At 38.3% G+C, this 18,417-nt stretch overlaps 1 protein-coding gene across 1 annotated transcript; it reads right to left on the bottom strand.

The window, feature by feature from the left end:
- Positions 1 to 13,467: 13,467 nt before the first annotated feature.
- LOC149145020 (uncharacterized) lies at positions 13,468 to 16,181 on the bottom strand. The gene is made up of 2 exons (XM_089452338.1): positions 14,695 to 16,181; positions 13,468 to 14,542 (listed from the first exon to the last, which is right to left on the bottom strand). The coding sequence occupies exons 1-2, from the start codon at positions 16,179 to 16,181 to the stop codon at positions 13,468 to 13,470; spliced, it is 2,562 nt and encodes an 853-aa protein (XP_089308464.1).
- Between the last annotated feature and the right edge of the window lie 2,236 nt (positions 16,182 to 18,417).

Here is an 18,417-nt window from a genome sequence, read left to right on the forward strand (position 1 = left end):
TAATTTTCAATGAGTTGTGGAAAGGAGTGTGCATTGGAGACGGAGACAAACAACCAGAGCAGCTTACATCAAACAAAGAGCTCGCCATTTGGGAAAACAAGAACAACAAAGCCTATGCATTAATTGTAGCATCTGTAAGTGAAGAGGTGAGTTTCCATATTATGCCATTTTCAACTGCTTTCGAAGCCTTACAAAAGCTGAAAGAACTTTATGACTCACATTCTTCACTTGAAGTTGTTCAACACATGATTAAACTATTCACTCATGAACTACAAAATAATGATCCTCTTGCTCTTGCATCTGAAGTAAAGTCTATAATGCATGATATCCAAGCCACTAAAATTGATTTGGATATTTCTATTATCACTTTTCTCAAGGCACTTTATCCTACTTACTCCAATTATCTTGAGTCATTGCAAGCAAATCGAAATCTTAAAGACATTACCTTTGACTCTCTTGTGAAAAAATTTGGTGAAAGAGAGAAAGATTTTGGAAAGAAGACAACCCTTGAATCTTCTGAAGAGGCTGTGTGCCTTGCTCATAAAGAAAAGCATCATAAATAAAAGCATCGTGCTCAAGATTCTTCCAGAGGAAGAGGTGGTCAAAGAGGAAGAGGAAGATATTTCAGAGGCAGGGGCTGCAGACACTCTCAAGGAGAAAAGGCAGATTTCACTGCATATGCTGCAAAAGAAATGAATCACATGATGCCTCTACATGCAAGTTTCCATGGGAAAAAATTGAGCAGCAAAGAAACCAACAGAAAGGTAAAACTGATGATACAGACAAAGGTAAAGCACCTAAATCCTTCACTATGTTGTGGCACAATGTAATATTGGAGTAAATGAAGATTTATTTAATGCTTCACTTCCTTCTTGGAAAAATGATTGGTTGCTTCATTCAGGAGCAACCTGTGACATGACTCATAGAAAAGGTTTTTCTAAAGAATTTACTGACATTGTTGATGGAGCAGTATACTTTGCAAACCAATCAAAAATCAAGCCATCAGGGCTTGGCACAATCAGGCTTAAACTGCCTGGTCTTCCAGACTTTCTTCTGCATCATGTTCTATATCTCCCACAACTCAAGAGAAGCTTGTTGTCCTTGGTCCACATCCACCAACAAGGTCACTCCATTCATATGTTTGATGGCAAGCTTGAGGTAAGAAAATCATCTGACCACTCACTTGTCATGAGGGGAATAGAAGAAGAAAGGCTTCTCAAGCTGCAAGGTACCTCTGCTCTTGCACAACATTTCTCATACAATTATCATTATGAAGAAGGCACACTTCCATCAAGTTTATTATGGCATTCTAGATTTGGACATTTGAACTATGACAGCCTCCGCTTGTTGAAGAAAAATGGTGTTGTTGGTTTTCCTACAATTCCTAGGAAACTTAAGCAATGTGATGCTTGCATTGTAGGAAAGCATAGAAAACAATCTTTTCATGATTCACATTCAAGAGCACATAGAAAAATTGAACTCGTTCATTCAAATTATATGGTCCAATGCTTGTTCCTTCTGCAAATGGAAATAAATATATGATGACATTTATTGATGACTACACCAGAATGTGTTGGGTTTATTTATTGAAGAACAAATCTGATGCTTCTCAAACATTCAAGAACTTTCATAAATGGATTGAAAATGATGCACAATCTCATATTGGGTCTATTCGCACTGATAATGGAAAATAATACACATCAAATGAATTTGAAAACTATCTTCGCCAACATGGGATCAATCATCAAGCAACTGTACCTTATAATCCCCAACAGAATGGTGTAGCAGAAAGAATGAATAGGGCAATCTTAAATATGGTACGATCCACAGTCTTCTTCAAAAATTTAAAGATAATGTTTTGGGTTGATGCTATTCTATGTGCTACATATCTAAAGAATAGATGTCCATCTAATGCTATTGGAAACAAGACTCCATATGAAATGTGGTATGGGCATATTCCTTTGGTAAAGCATCTCAGGGTCTTTGGTTCCACCTATTATGCCTTGATACCAAAGGTACATAGAAACAAACTTGGTGCAAGAAGTCATAAGTGTATCTTCCTGGGGTATTCAAACACCTCCAAAGCATACCTTCTCTATGATGAAGTCAATAAAAATTTTGTTGTATCTAGAGATGTAATTTTTCTTGAATCATCCAAAACTGACAATGTTGTTAAGCGGCAACTTGATCGCTTGGATAGATTCGCAAATGCAAAATCATTTCAAGAATTTGATAATTAGATTCCACATCTTGAAGGGGGGATTCCTATACTAGATCAACATGTGGAATCTTCTTCTCAAGAAGACTCTCCCCCGCATGAAACTCCAACAACGGATGATGCTTTAAGTGATGTGATTGATATAATTGGGAGACTCACTCTTGATTCAGTCCCAACTCAATCAGTGGATCAGCCTGGACCATGTGAGAAAGGTCCCCCAAAGTGGCTAACAAAGACACTTGAAAGTGTTCATCCTTATGAGGTTGGAAAGACAGGAACTAGAAATTCAAACCGGAAAAATGGAGGTGATGTAGATGACTCTAATTCACTTGTTGATATGGATGTTTCTTATGATTGTGAATTGAATTTGTCTACAGATTTTGAACCAAATTCCTTAAAAGATGTTGCTTCTCATGATGAATGGAAAGAAGCAATGCCAAAGGAGTATGATGCCCTCATAAAGAACGACACTTGGAAGCTGGTTGATCCTCCATTAGGAACCAAACCAATTAGCTACAAGTGTGTCTACAAGATTAAGTATAAAGTTGATGGCTCACTTGACAAGCACAAAGATAGGCTTGTGGCAAAATGTTTTGCACAGAAACAAGGGGTCGATTATGGGGAGACTTTTTCCCCCATAGAAAAATGGGCTACCATCCAAACACTCTTTGCCGTAGCAGCTCAGAACGGTTGGAAAATCCATCAAATGGATGTAAAAACTACTTTCTTGAATGGAGATCTAAAAGAGAATGTTTTTATGTCCCAGCCTGACGGATTTGCTGTGAAAGGACATGAACATAAAGTATGTAAACTTGTGAACTCCTTGTATGGCCTCAAACAAGCACCGCGAGCCTGGTATGAAAAACTAACTGAGCATCTTCTGAAACTCAATTTCAAACATTATGATCTTGATGATGCAACTTTATTTGCCAAGAAATTTTGCAAAAACGTTGTATATCTTGTGGTATATGTAGATGATATTTTGATGACAGGGAACAATGAAAACTACATTGCATCCATAAAGAAGCAATTGGGGAAAAGTTTTGAAATGACTTATTTTGGCTATGTTCATTACTATCTTGGTATTGAAGTAACCCAACATCCGAAGTCCATATATCTTTCTCAAAAGAAGTACATTGGAGATCCATTGAACAGGTTTGGCATGACAGAATACAATCCTCTTACTATTCCAATGGAACAAAACTTAAAGCTCACATCTATTGAAGGAAAAGAATTTGAGGATGCAACAAAGTATAGATAGCTTGTAGGAAGTCTCAACTACCTAACTACTACCAGACCAGACATTTCGTTTGTTGTTGGAATCCTCTCCAAGTTTATGCAAAAGCCTTGTGAGGGACATTGGTCTACTGCAAAAAGAGTTCTAAGGTACTTGAAGGGAACTCAAGAATTTGGAATCAAGTATACATAGGTGGACGACTTCAACTTGGTTGGATACTCTGATTCAGACTTCAGTGGAGACAAAGAAACTGTGGTATCTACTTCAGGATATGCTATGAATCTTGGATCGAGAGCTGTCTCCTAGAGATCATGGAAACAATCAATTCTAGCAGATTCCACAGCAGAAGCAGAATACGTGGCAGCAGCTGAAGCAACAAAAGAAATTGTGTGGCTCAGGAAAATTCTTGAAGATTTGCAGGTAAAACAAGTACAATCAACTCCACTCATGATTCACAATACCTCTGCAATAATGTTGGCCAAGAACCCAAAGTTCCATGATTGAACGAAGAACATCAATACTAAATATCATCTAATTCGACATCATGTTGAGGCCAAAACTAAGGAAAATTTTAAGGATGGAAAAATTTCTTGAAGTTTAAAAACATTGGCGAATCTCACTAATCCCTAATATGCAAACTATAAAATGTTTATTGATATATTTGTAAAATTATTCAAATTTATAATGATTTTATATATAGCCTCTATACAATGTTGACGATTTTTAAGGTAAAATAATTTTATATTCTAAAATTTGGGCGAATCGTCTTTTATAAAATTGGAAATTGGTGAATCTTTTTTGTGGAAAAATCATGGAAAATTAGCCCACTGGGCGAACATTAGCCCCTAAAATTTTCCATGGACCCAAAACAATCCATCTCCATCATTGTTCCACTAATGAGCAAATTGTAGACATCTTCACCAAAGCGCTTGGAAGAGAAAAGCCTGAACGATTCAGAATGATGCCTGGACTCACCAACATCCCTTTAGATTAAGGGGGGGAATGTTGACACCTAATCATCAGGATTGGGTGAATGTAATTAATGTAAATAAATAATAAGAAATATGAACAGTCGTCGGGAGATGAAGTGAACAACCTCTCCCTCATGTATATAATAAATACCAACCTAAAGGAATAATACATGAATCAAATTGTTTTGAGTTATTGCCTGGCCTGACAATTGTGTTCTTCCTTTCCTTTTGCTAAAGCTTTGAATGCGGCCTCTCTCATATTTGATGGTCCTCCTTTTCTCATCTCAAAGGCTTTAAGATTTCGTGAAGCTGATTCATAGTGATACTCTGTAGATCCTGTTTTTCTTCTATGGCAAACACTTTGGATTCAAATTTAGCAAACAAGGATCTCAAAACTTTCTCAACTAAGGTAACTTCCTTAATTTCTTCACCCAGATTCTTCATGCAATTGCCAACTTCATTTACACATAGGAAGTAACCAGCTATACTTTCATCACTATGCATCTTAAGAGTTTCATACTGAATTCTGATAGTTTGAAGCTTAGCATGTTTTACCTGAGAGTCTCCTTCGTAGCTCAGAATGATTTTGTCCCATACTTCTTTGGCTGATTTGAGTTGCATAACTTTGACAAACTCTAATTATGACAGACTTCCCAATAAAGTATTGATAGCTTTGGCATTGGTTTCACATTTCTTTTTACCTGACGTATCTGTAGGAATTGCTGTTGGAAATGTATATCCTCCTTCCACAATTTCCCAGACATTCGTTCGAAGCGATTGTATATAGGCTGTGGTTCTTATTTTACAATAAAAAAAGTTACTCCCATCGAAGATTGGTGGTGTGATGGATCCCATGCTTTCTTGATTATTCATGATGATGGGTCTCCCTTCAAGCAATCAAGATTCTTCTAAAGGACCTGCTTTGATACCAATTTTTGGAAATAATACCGAGAGGGGGGTGAATCAGTATTATTAGATCAATAATTTTATTTCCAAAACAGATTTATATATGCTACTTCAGTGAAGTGAACTAGCATGTACAGGCTACTGTGCTTAAAGAAACCAGCATATATGCAGAGAACTTATGATTTAGATAGTTTATCATGTGTTGAGCTTAAACCAGTATATCAGAGATTTATTAGATAGTGCAATAAAAGCATAATAAAGAATCACACATAAGCAACACACATGAACACCAAGATTTATGGTGGAAACCCAATGTGGGTAAAAACCACCTGCTGTTGTCATCTCTGTCTTGTTTTAATAATAAGAAAATCTGTTTACAATCTTGTACTCGTGCAGACTCATACCAGGATGCAGGCTTCTACCTACAAAAGGTTACAACCTTCTCTCATTTTCCAGCTTCCACTGGAAGGGAGCTACAATCCCCTAGCTCTTGTACTAGCCAATATGTTTACTAGTACATAGGTGCCAGCCTACAAAAAACTTCACTCTTCCACCAGGGACCACATTTCATAAGTTTTCAGACTGGATGCTCCTGGTACACAATAATACACATGAAGACCTCGTTTCGTCCAATTTTCATATTGGACCCATCAAAGCTTTTAAACTTAAACTGCATCAACCAATATTCAGTTAATCTGAACAATCAGATCACTGACACCAGAACAATGTACTGAACCTAGAACACTGCATCATCATCCACAACTAGCTGTAACCTCAAAAATCATGCATTAGAGTGTACACGCTACTTGGTTTAACCCAACCTGCGTGTATACACTACTTCCTTTAACCCAACCTGCGTATATCTCTAAAGATACTGAATCTTAAACTTCTAAACCACAGACTATACCAATCAGTGACATTTTGAAGATCTACTGTCATATTACAGAGTTCAAAATAGATAGCAACAAGGATCACCCTTCTTTCTTAATCAATTGATCAATCAGACTCAATTTCCTTATACAACCATTCTATGTTCAGATCTAAGAACACTTCATTGACAGACATAAGCTTTTATTTTTATATACCCTACTTGAAAGAGTTGAACCTGCATGTACACGCCCTTTGGCTGATACGAACCTACATATAGACCTGTAAATTTTGACTCTGAACTTTCCTGCAATTCCAGACTTCAGACAACCCAGGTCATGATTGATAACAAATAGAACAAGAACAAAACATCAGATCTAGTCTCAACCAATATCAGTCATTCAAGAATAAGTCATTTCAAGTCTCACGATTCCTGATCCAATGTTGAACTCATGGTGCACATGAATATTTCAGATCTGGTCCCAAACATAACCTTGCAACATAATATATACTTCAGATAGAAGTATTCCTTAGAATCTCATTACTTGCACACATTTTCCTAATGATCTTATCCTCCCTATATACTCTTAGTCCTTTCACAATACCTTGGACCCAATACCTACGGTCAATACCTTGGACCAAATGCCTCGAACCGATTACCTTGGACCAAAATACGTTGGATCAAATACCTTGGACCAAAAACTTGGTTTTCCAACATGTACGCGCTTTTCCTCCTGTGAAAGTGCATATATATGTTATATGCTACTTTTGTTATGTTAAATCACGTGTATACGTGCCTTGGAAAAAGTGAACCAGCGTATACCTCTCTTTCTTCATTCTTTGGAGTCTGATCTGTAATCCTTTGCTATTGACCTGCTGCACTGTGAACTTTCATCTGAGTGAGTTGCCATCAAGGACAACACCTATATCATAACCATTTTTACATGGGGTGGTTGGTGATTTATCCATAAATTGGTCTTTTTTGTTGTTTACTAACAAAATATGTTCTTATCTCATTAATTTCCCGTCTCAATGTCACTTGATCTCTTTTATCATAGATCCACCGTTAGTCAATTCGGGCTAGAGATCGTTCCCTCTCACTTTTGGGTTGTGGAGGATATCATTATTTTTGAACTGAAACACTTGAACCACTAATACCATTATCATCCATAGAAATTTTTTATATGATTTGTTTTCTTTAGTAATAACTTTTTCCATTTCCCATAGAAAAAATTGATAACTTTACCAACGAAAAGCCTCAATATATCATTAATCCAATCATGAAACAGTGAATGCAAATCAGTCACCTATACCTTCTATTCGTTGATTCCAACTCCTTTTTTGCAATTTATTTGTAATCCTTCTAAGGGTCTCATTATAGAATTTCTAACAATGTTTCTTCCTACACTCCAGTCTCGATGTTTTGTCATTAGTTTACATAGTCTATGATCTTGCCAAAAGGTATACAATTACTTATCCTTTATTATTTAAACCTTTGAGCCTATTTCGAATTTTTCCATTTCATTGTTCTCCATCTTGACACCTTATAATTATATATGTCATCACTATGAGCCTCATCAATCATGTTTCTCAATCCATTCATCAATATCCTTAAGAAAACTTGCCACTTGATATAGATACCGCTCAGTATTATCACATAAATTAACCCTAGATATTGTTATGCTTTCACAGTTCCCTTCACCCTTCAATTTTATAAGCCTTAAAGGAATCTTATAGGATTTTTAATAGTTAATTGAATCCTAAAATTTGACATCATGTTCAACTGTCAATAATCTTGGAACTATCATCAAAATACTATAATTATGCTTAGGCAGTTTCCCCTTTTTCGCTAGTGAAATATTCCTAATTTCTACTTTTATCTTATTCATTCTCATGGGTTTATCACCTCTGTAATTTAGTATCACCATACGTCCTACAATTCCTTAAAATGTCCATCATGATTATAATCTTCATTGACAATATTTTCTTCCTAATAAGCATTGTTTTTATTCAGACTTAATGGAGATCATTATTACGTTCTTATTATTGAAATACTGCTATGATTCCACATCTATTTACTATAGGGTTCTCCATTCACAAAATATCTCTAAAGTGCTAGGTTCTTCCAAAGTCCTCCATCATGTTCTAGGATATGCGACTATTCTTTTTCTTTCTTTTTACACTCTTTTATGAAACTTGCACTCTCTTCCCTTAGTACCTATCTTGTAATCTTCTATATTCATCTCATCATTCCAAGTTGGTCATCATTATTCAAGCTACCTTTTATTATTACCATTGAAAAATTGAAAAATTGATTTTCCTTCTTTCCTATCAATTTCTTTTAGTGTATTTTGTGTCTACAAATCTACTCCTAATACCTCTTTTTAAATCATCTTTACTATTTTTTTCAAACATCATATAATATATTTTGTTTTAACATATATTTTATATACTTTATCTTTCTTAAAATATTGAAAATACTTTTAATAGACATTTAATTTTCCATATTGTTCACTAATATTTACCCTTAATATAATATAATATATATATATATATATATATAACACTTATACAATATACCTTTATGTACATGAGTAAATATATATTATACTTTTAAATAACTTACCCTTAAGATATATATATATATATATATATATATATATATATATATATATATATATATATATATATATATATATAGTGTAAATAAGCTTTGATATTAACAAGTGTAACATATAGTACAAAAAATCTGCAGAAGCAGATGACTGGCCGCAACTAGGCAGGCCTTACCAGCTAAAAACAGTTTGAACCAAAGGCCTGGAAGAGTAGCAAACATAAGAGGTAGAGTGCTGCCAAGAAGTGCACCATGCAGGGCGACTTAGGCCAAAAAGAATAACTGGCAAGCACATTTACTGAGTAAACTGAAAGCAAAAACATACATGACATGGTCCAACAGAGGAACAGGGAAGACTGATCAGAGATTTTTTGGGGGGTCCGGCACAGAGTGCACCTCTTTGTAGTTGGATGCATTATCCTGGTTGGCCTTCGACGGACCACCCCGCTGCAGCTCCGGATGCTTGCTGTCTTGCTCAATGTTTTTCCTGAGCAGCTTGATCAGGACAGTGAGCTTTTTACTGATGGAATCAACCTCCTCATGCAGAGCGCAGAGTTTGAATTCGCTGCTTTGAACCACAGCCATATGTTCCTTGGTCATTTTGGCCGCAAACTGCTGGAGAGTCCGCAGTTGCTCTACCTGTTTTGCTTGAACATCCATGGCCTTAGCCAGGATGGTCTTCATACGCCACGCTTCAGCTTGTGTACGAACAAACTGAGTCGCCCGAGTGCTAGGCGTTCCCGGATCCTGCAGCCAGTCGACTTCCTGGCTTAACTGGTGGTCTGATAAATTGCTCTCTTCTTCTTGAGCCGAGTTCTCCAGGTCAATGATTTTGCGTTTGTTCCGCTGGGAAGTTCTCCGCTCGAAAATTTCTCTAGCTTGCTGCAATTCTCTGTTTGCAGATTGATTTCTGCAGCCTTCCCCAGCCATGGGAGCCCTCTCCTGATTGTTGCTTGCCTGGAAGAAAATGCGAATCGAAGAACTCTGATTGCTGAGCACCGGAGCAGTGATGCCGCAATGGAGAGCCTGGAAGAATATATAGAAAATGGCGAGAAGATTTTGGGCAGTAGAGCGGATCGCGACATGCATATTGCATGTCCGATCAACATAAATGCCGCCATTCGGAGATGTGGAGGGTAATTGCGATGATTGGGAATGTTTTCGATCACCTCCTCCTACTCGGTTCTGGTTGTGCCAAGTATCCTTCTGTCCTGCGGTTCTGTGGCGGCTTATGTCACTCCGGATCATGGTGCAGTACAAATCTCTGTGGCCTGCGGTGCACATTATTTCCCTCAACCCGGTTGTCCTTCGAAGCTTGCTGAGAGTTGATGGCTCTCGTCCCGTCAGCCTATCCATGCACTTATGCTGGTGAAATAGGCGGCCTATCATTCTACCTTGTCAGTTGCCACCAAATCTATTCGTGCGAGGTGAGAGCACCGATCTTTTAATTGATTACTCTCGACCTGATGCCAACAGCTGTCCACCATTTCGTTTGGGTTCTCGATCCCATGGTTTTCCAAGTGGTCGGCAACCGAATTTGCTTGCCTTCTTATCGCCTGGAAGATGAGGCCTTTCATTTTTCCGAGTAATTTCCCTATGTTCTCTGTGACCATAGCCAGGCGCCAGTGCTTGGTTACCTTGCTGGCCGGCGTTCCCCCATAGATTTTTCTTGCCACCTGAATGGCAATCTCATAGTCGCCCTCAATAACTGCGTTTTCTGCCTGGTTTCTTTGCAGGATTGTTAAACCTTTTTCCATTGCTGCGAATTCCATTTCATTATTAGTGCCCTCGCCCAGAGCTTGACTGTATATATGAATTATTTCACCTCTCTAGTTTCAAATGAGACCTCCTATGCCAGTTGGTCCCGGGTTACCTCTCGAGGCCCCATCGAAATTTAGTTTTAGGAAGCCTTCAGGAGGCCGAGTCCATCCCTTTGGCGTGCTAATGATGTTCTGCTGATTAGCTTGGGGTTTTTGGCTTTGATCGAGGCGGATGTTGAAAGCATTTAGGATTCTCTGGTATTCTGCGGTGATTTGGTTGGATGGATCTACTTTACTTTTTACCAGGATCAATTGGCGAATGTTCTCAATTAAGGTAATTCTCAGGTGCTCTATATTACTGTGCTCGTTTTGAAAAATTCTTCTGTTCCTTTCTTTCCAAATTGTCCATGTGATAAAACCTGGCAGAATTTTCCATATGCTATTGATTTGAGGGTTTTCAGAGTAATTGCTTGGCCAATTGGTAATAGTGCTTTGGATGGAGTCCATGTCTCTTCTGTTTAGCTGCATGATAATTTCTATCCCTTGCCAAATATGGTTAGCCCATTCGCATGTATTGAATAAGTGATTCATGGTTTCTTCTGCTTGGTTGCACATAGGGAAAAAGGAAGGGCCTTCAAAGCCTTTTTTCGCAGGTTCTCCCAGGTGAGCGTCTTACGCCTCATAAGGAGCCAAAGAAAGGTTTGAATTTTTGGCCAGAATAAGGGATCCCAAACCTTGGTGAACCATGGTGCTGTCTCCCCCTGCTTTGTGAGTTCCAACTGCTCTCTGGCTTCTTTGAGAGTGAAGTTGCCATTGCCCTTCATACCCCACCTCAGTTTTTCTGCCTCCGAGGTTGTCCTAATTTTCTGTTTGTGTAGGACTTGGAGCAGGTCTGAAATGTTATTATTTTCCCCATTGGGATTTTCGGAATCTGGAAGGGTCCATTCTCTCCAATCTTGGTTAATGCTATTAGGGATCTAGTACTGATGAACGGTATATTTTCCCTTGTTATGACAGTTTATTTTGTAATCTGCAAGGTCTGGGTTTTCAAGCTTTGGATGCTGTTGCCAGGCGTCTTCCCAGAAGAAGGCTGATTCCCCATTTCGGATCTCCCAGAAGCTGTGGTCCTGAATAAGGTTTCGGTTTCTTTTTGCTAGATTCCAGATTGGGGAACCTTCGGGCAATTCTTGAAGTCTTATGAGGTCCTGGTCTCTGCAGTTAGGAGTGTATTTCTCCTTCCAATGTCTGGCCCAGGGGAGGTTTGTCTCTTTCAGCCAGCGCCACCACAGTTTGGCTCCACCAGTTTTTTTGCTAATGTCGGGGTCTATAAGGTTTAAACCTCCAGCAAGTTTCGATTTACAGACCTTATCCCAGGCCACGAGAGCCCATTTCCTTTTCTCTGCGTTGCCACTCCATAAGAAGGATCTTTGGATGGAACGGATTTTCTGCAGAATGGCTTTTGGTGCCGGGAGGATAGAAAGCATGTACTGAGGGATAGCTTGCAGAATGGCTTTAGTTAAAACTAGACGTCCCGCAAAATTAAGTGCCCTCGGGTCCAATGAATGCATCTTTTTTCCATGTTTGCTATGAGCCTTTCCCAATGAACCTTTTGCCAAGGCTTGGTGGTGAGCGGGGCTCCCAGATACTTCGAAGGAAGAGAGCCTTTTCGAAAGCCTAGGATGCTGGTAAGATTGTTCTGAATTGAAACATGAGTGTTAAAGAAAAAAATAGTTGATTTGGAATGGTTTATGTCCATACCTGATGCCATGCTGAAAAGAGATAAGATAGATTTGTAAGCCTTGGCCTCTTTGACAGTTGGAGAGCCATGCAGCATGGTATCATCGGAAAACTGCTGGTGAGTAGTTGCAGGGGTGGAGGGGAGAGGGCACAATCCATTGATTTTCCCTTCCGCTTTGGCTCTGTGAATATATCTGCTAAGCCCTTCCATGAGAATCACAAAAAGGAAGGGGGACAGCGGGTCTCCTTGCCTTATGCCTCGGGTAGGAGAGAAGGTGGCCGAGGGGGATCCATTAACCAAAATAGAGAAATTTGTTGACTTGATAAGAGAGAGAATCCATTTGGTCCACCGAATGTCAAAACCAAAAGCACTTAATGTGGCCTCCAGGTAATTCCAATTCACTTTGTCGAAAGCTTTTGAAAGGTCGAGCTGAATCATCATACCAGGGATTTTTCTGGATTGTAAAGTATGTATCATCTCCTGAGCCAAGAGGATGTTGTCCAGAATTTGTCTGCCTTCAACGAAGCCTGACTGCTCCTCCGAGATGATGTCAGGGAGGATAGGTTTAAGTCTGTTAGCAATGACCTTAGAGATGATTTTATAAATCACGTTGCACAGAGCTATGGGGCGGAATTTTTCCGGGGTTCGAGCTTCCTCTTCTTTGGGGATTAGGGCTAGGAAAGTAGAGTTGAGGGCTTTAAGAATTGAGCCAGATCGTCTTGAGTCTTCAACTACTTCCCAGACCTCTGTTTTGACTGTTTGCCAACAAGCTTTGTAGAAGTTTATAGTAAAGCCGTCAGGTCCCGGGGCTTTATCATTTGGCATGTCTTTTACAGCCTCCTCCACCTCCTCCATTGAGATCTTTCTTAACAAAGAGGCATTTTGAGCTGGAGTAACAATTTGGGGTATGGCCTGAATTATTTCCTCTCTGGCTTCCGATCGATCTTCTTGAGATTCTTGGGAAATTTGCTTAAAATGGCTAGTAAGTAGAGTTGAGATCTCATTATGGTTTTGAATAACTTCTCCAGATGCATTGGTAAGCTTGAGGATTTTGTTAGCCCCCCTGTAATCCATCGTTGATCTATGGAAGAACTTTGTATTTTGCTCTCCCTCCTTCAACCATTGGATGCGAGATTTTTGCTTCCAAAGGATCTCTTCATTTCTGCATTAATGATTTTTCCTGTTCATTTGAGTCCTCCCTGTTGATCCCCGCAGCCCAGTCCTTGTGAATTTGACTTAGTCGGTCTTCAATGTTATGCTTTTCCTGGAAAATATTACCAAACTCGGTTGCACTCCATTCCTTGATTTTGTGTTTGATGTGCTTTAGTTTGGACTGGAGTTTAAACATTTTGGTCCCCCTTACATTCATGGGCTCTTCCCACCATTTTTTCAATAGATCAGTAAAATTTGGGTGAGTAAGCCAGAATTTCTCAAATCTGAACGGCCTGTTTTTGGGGGTCTCAAGAAAGGCAGCTTCCAGGGCGATAGGCCAGTGGTCTGATCCCCCACTGGGGAGGATATCAGAGTCAACTGTTGTTCCTTCCATTAATATGTTTTCTGAGATCAAAAAACGGTCAAGGCGAGAGGCTATCCTGTTATCTCCTCCTCTTCGGTTATTCCAAGTGTAGAGCCCATTTTTTGGGGGAATGTCGACCAGTTGGGCGGATTCCATGAAGTCAACAAAGTGTTCTGAGTCTCTATTTAGATGCCTGAGGCCACCTTTTTTTTCCAGGAGGGTGGTAATCATGTTGAAATCCCCTCCCATTATGATCTTTGAATGTTGGTGTCTTAGCTTTAACTTCATTAATGAGTTCAGGAAAGAAATTTTATCTTCTAAACGTTGAGGCCCATATACATTTATACAGAGGTAGGTTTCAGAATTACCTATTAGCTGAAATTCAGTGGCAATGTATGATCTGGTAGCTTCCATGGAGGTGATTTCGATGACTCTGGAGTCCCAGAGGGTTGCAATGCTTCCTTCCCATCCTTGACTGGCTATATCTATATATTTGATAGTTTTTCCTAGCTTTTTGGTGATGTTCTCCAGCTGATCAGTAGCACATTTTGTTTCCTGAATGAGCATTATATCTGGCTTTTCCTGTTGTAACTTCCTCTTGAGGAGTCTTTGTTTGACTTGACTATTGAGCCCTCTTATATTCCATGAGATGATTTTCATTAATAATGATGAGGTTATTGGTAGGACAGGAAGGCGTGTAAATCCTTCATTTTGCCTGAATTGATCAGATGCATACCCAAATCATGAAGAACCTCTCCATTCGTCCTTCGACCTCTTTTCTTGTTTTATTTCCGTCCTAATGAATGGAGAAAAAGATTTTTGGATTGGTTACCTGTGCCTTTCATGATTCCTAATTTTTTTTTTTGCCTATCTAGCGCCGCTTGTTCTCTTGCTAAGAAGAGGTCACTAATCTTCTTTAATTCTTCCTCCGGGATATTTTCCAGCCCTTGAGTTCTCCAGTGTTTTTCCATATCTGGCAGGTTTACTCCTTCTTTTTCTAGAACTTCATTGAGTTCCAGGTCGTCGCTTCCCCCATCGCTTGTTAGCATGTCTATGTCTTCATCTCGTTCATCTGCTACTTCATGAGATTGTATTTCTGTGTTCTCATTGATTTCCTCTGCATCCGTTGGTCTGTGGTCTGTCTTATTTTTTTGAGGTGCCTCTGGTAGCTTTGTCTCTTTTTTGTTTCCTTCCGAGTCTGCTTCTGAGTCCAGAATGCTGAAGGGATTAAGGGTTTTGCTGGGATTTATCACTGCTTTGTTTATTCTTTCCCTGTATGCCCTTTGTCGTGATTTTGGCTTTTTGAAAACCTCTCGATTCTTGGCTGGCTGCTCAAGCTTGGCATCTTCCACTGGTTTATTTAATGGGCATTCCCTGACAAGGTGACCATGCTCGTGGCATTTCCTACACCGGAAGGGGATCTGTTCATAGTCGATGGGTTGAAAGTAATCTTCGTCTCTGAACTCTAGCCACAGTCCTTCATGTAGGGCGCCTGAGACATCCATTTCAACGCAGATCCTGGCACAGGAAGTGTACTTCCTTTGCATCGTTGCCTCCGAGGCTTTAATGAAGGTGCCAAGTCTGTCTCCTATGCGCTTTAGGGTTGCTAGGCCCCAATAATCGATAGGTAAAGAGAAGAGGCAAATCCACACGGGGACATGGGTGAAGGTTTCCTTTTCAGGCACGAAGTTCGCCTTCCAAGGCCTCATGTAGAGGCCTGCTGATGAAAGGAAGTAAGGCCCTCCATCGAAGATCCTATCTTTATCTTCTAGGTTAGAAAAGACAACAGTAAAAAAACCTTTAGCTCCAAGATGTAGTTTGACATCACCTTTTGGTCTCCAGTGCTGCTTGATCCATTGGCAGAGGGCTCTTTCTGTTGGCCACAGTCCCATAAACTTACATATGATGGCATGTTCTAGCATGTGGTCTCTGTAGGCCTGAATGTCTGGATCTGAGAAGACCACTCGGAGGGCTTCCTTCTTTTTGGGTTTGCAGACTCCTTGCAGGGTATTTTTGGGGCTAAGGTTAGAGGCTTCCGTTTTATCCTCATTTTCTATAGGGCGTTTTCCTTCCCTGTGTTCCTTCTCTTCATCTGACGGAGTGATTATTGGCTCCGAGCTGTTTTGACCTGCTTCCGGTTTATTCCCGTGCTTCTCTTGTCTTTCTCTGACTTTTCCTGGCATCTCTGATCCGTGATTTGGATCTTTCTGCCCCTGGATGGTTCTTCCGCTGCTTGTCCCAGAGCTGTCTTTTCGGGCTTCATACCCAGAGATATTAAAACCTTTTTGAGCTTTGTGATTTTGCATGACTATTTGCCTGTAAGTTGGGGTCCCAGTGGACCCCCCGTCTGCCATTTGTCGGGCCAGAACACTGCCTCTGAGAAGAAGATCAACTAATCGGTCTTTGTGCACTGCCAGAGTTGTTGGTGAACCTGTTCAGAGCAGAGCTAAACCCTAGGAGCAGGGTTTTCCTCACAGAGCGCTGGTTTTCTTCTTTCCACCTCTTCGCTACTTTATATATATATATATATACTAACACTTATATGGTATATCTTTTGGTAAATATATATTATACTTTTAAATAACTACTTATTATTCATCATTCATCAATCTGCTAATCACACTTGGTCAATTAATAATAATTTGATTCACCTTTAATGAAATAATATGATATAAATTATAAAAATATAAAATGATTAATATTAAGAATTTGTTCCTCCTTTCAATTTTATTAATTAAACATTTTCCTTTGCATGTATAATAAAATAACATTACGGAAAGAATAAACTCATAACTATTTATAATATATATCATTACTCAAATAGTAGTAGTTTCGTAACATTTTAATTTTGTGTGTAGCGAAATTGATACACGTTGTCACACACAATGATAAAAATGAACTTCGACGTATTATAAAAATATATTTAGGAAAAGGATTATATTATGCTATGCTAAGTGTGTTTCCATTGGATGTGATTTCAATATCACTTTACAATCATGGTATGTATTAAGGGAATTGATTTGTATTTCCTCGAATTTAATTTCATGGTCCGAAGATCGATGAATAAATATCATGTTGGCTAATTTTCCAAAATACAAAATTTGGCTGATAAATTTTTATTTGTTTATGTTATTCTTAGACTTTTTTTGGCGTATTATTTGTAAATTGAAATTCTCGATCACAAGTGCATCTAACCAATACTGTAATAAAGTTGCACAACTCTTAGATGAGCAGAATCTACTGAAAGGCAAATGCTAGTTAAATGCTAATTATATCAAACAATTTCCCAAGTTGATGACCACTTTCATAACCTATTGATTTATTGGTTACCATCTATAGAGGTCGTAAATGTTGCTTTCGTTTAACGAAGATACTCTTTTTACATCAGTTCTCGAAGATACCTAAAGCAACCTTTTTACATGAGAATAAAGCCTTTCTATTTTTGGCTAATTAATATATATGAAGTAAATATAGCCATTCTAATGTTAGCTTCCAATCTCAATCGCAATGGCCCATAGACGTATGTGTGTAGGCTATATCGAAAAGCATATCCACGCTATGCAGTTAAAACATGAAAGAAGGATATAATATGGGTATAAAGTTACGCAAAAAAATTATATAGGAAATACTTGCACGAAGGTCAATTAAGTTACTTCTCTTTTTTCTCTATTTTTTAGTGATCATAGCATATGCACTAACATATATCTTATGTGGCACCATGAAGGTCAATTAAGTTACTTCTCTTTTTTCTCTATTTTTTAGTGATCATAAAATATGCACTAACATATATCTTATGTGGCACCATGATCATAAATTTACAATGTAGTTTTAATTTCAAGATTATGGAGTGGAATCATGTAACATGTGTTGTTTTTAAATGATTCTCACCAAATATTTTATAAATAGTGGTTGAGTTTTTATAGTCAAGGTATTATTGGAAGTAAATCAATCAATATCAAAATTTATTTGTGATTTTGGAAATGGGTAATTTTTTATTGAAATTGTTTCTATAAATATAAAAGAAATTCAATACTTTTGGAAAATTTTATTTATAATAATTAAATATAAAAAAAATTTACATCAAGGTTCAATAAAGTTCAAATTTGCTCTAAAACCATATGTAAAAACTATGATTTAAAACACACAGATAATTACATCAAATTATATTATTAATAATCAACACGTTACTATTCAACTATTTAACATAGAATTTTGGAAAAAACTATGAGTAGAGATGACTTACATGTATTGATGATATTCCTTACTTATGCTTTTGGAGTCAAATTCTCTTTGAATTCTGTTAACTGCGACAAACCTTTGGCGACGGTTCTCCACCCAACCGTAGGCTCAAATGCACGTAATATTTTTACAACTGGCCACCCCTGAGTCATCAATCAACATACTACTAGCAGAAATCCTTTGTCTCACAATACTTTTCTCCCAATAGAATGGATAAACGAATGATCTCATCTTCCTGAGAGTCCATTAAATAGATCAAACAATAGAAAGGGGTCATTCATGTGTCAACATGCAACTTTTATTTCTTTATTTTAACTTTTACTTAATTTAATATTTCTCTTAATTTAACTC

The sequence above is a fragment of the Pinus tabuliformis genome, chromosome X, assembly GCF_031772625.1.
Source record: "Pinus tabuliformis cultivar Carrire ecotype Pingquan chromosome X, CPIR1, whole genome shotgun sequence".
NCBI classification, from domain to species: Eukaryota; Viridiplantae; Streptophyta; class Pinopsida; order Pinales; family Pinaceae; genus Pinus; species Pinus tabuliformis.

What these genes read in the sequence shown, in the direction of transcription:
- LOC149145020 (XM_089452338.1), bottom strand. Translation starts at nt 16,181, where the DNA reads ATGGCAGACGGGGGGTCCACTGGGACCCCAACTTACAGGCAAATAGTC. An exon ending in GAACAAGCGGCGCTAGATAG is followed by an intron (nt 14,543 to 14,694) that starts GCAAAAAAAAAA and finishes TGATCAATTCAG; the next exon opens with GCAAAATGAAGGATTTACAC.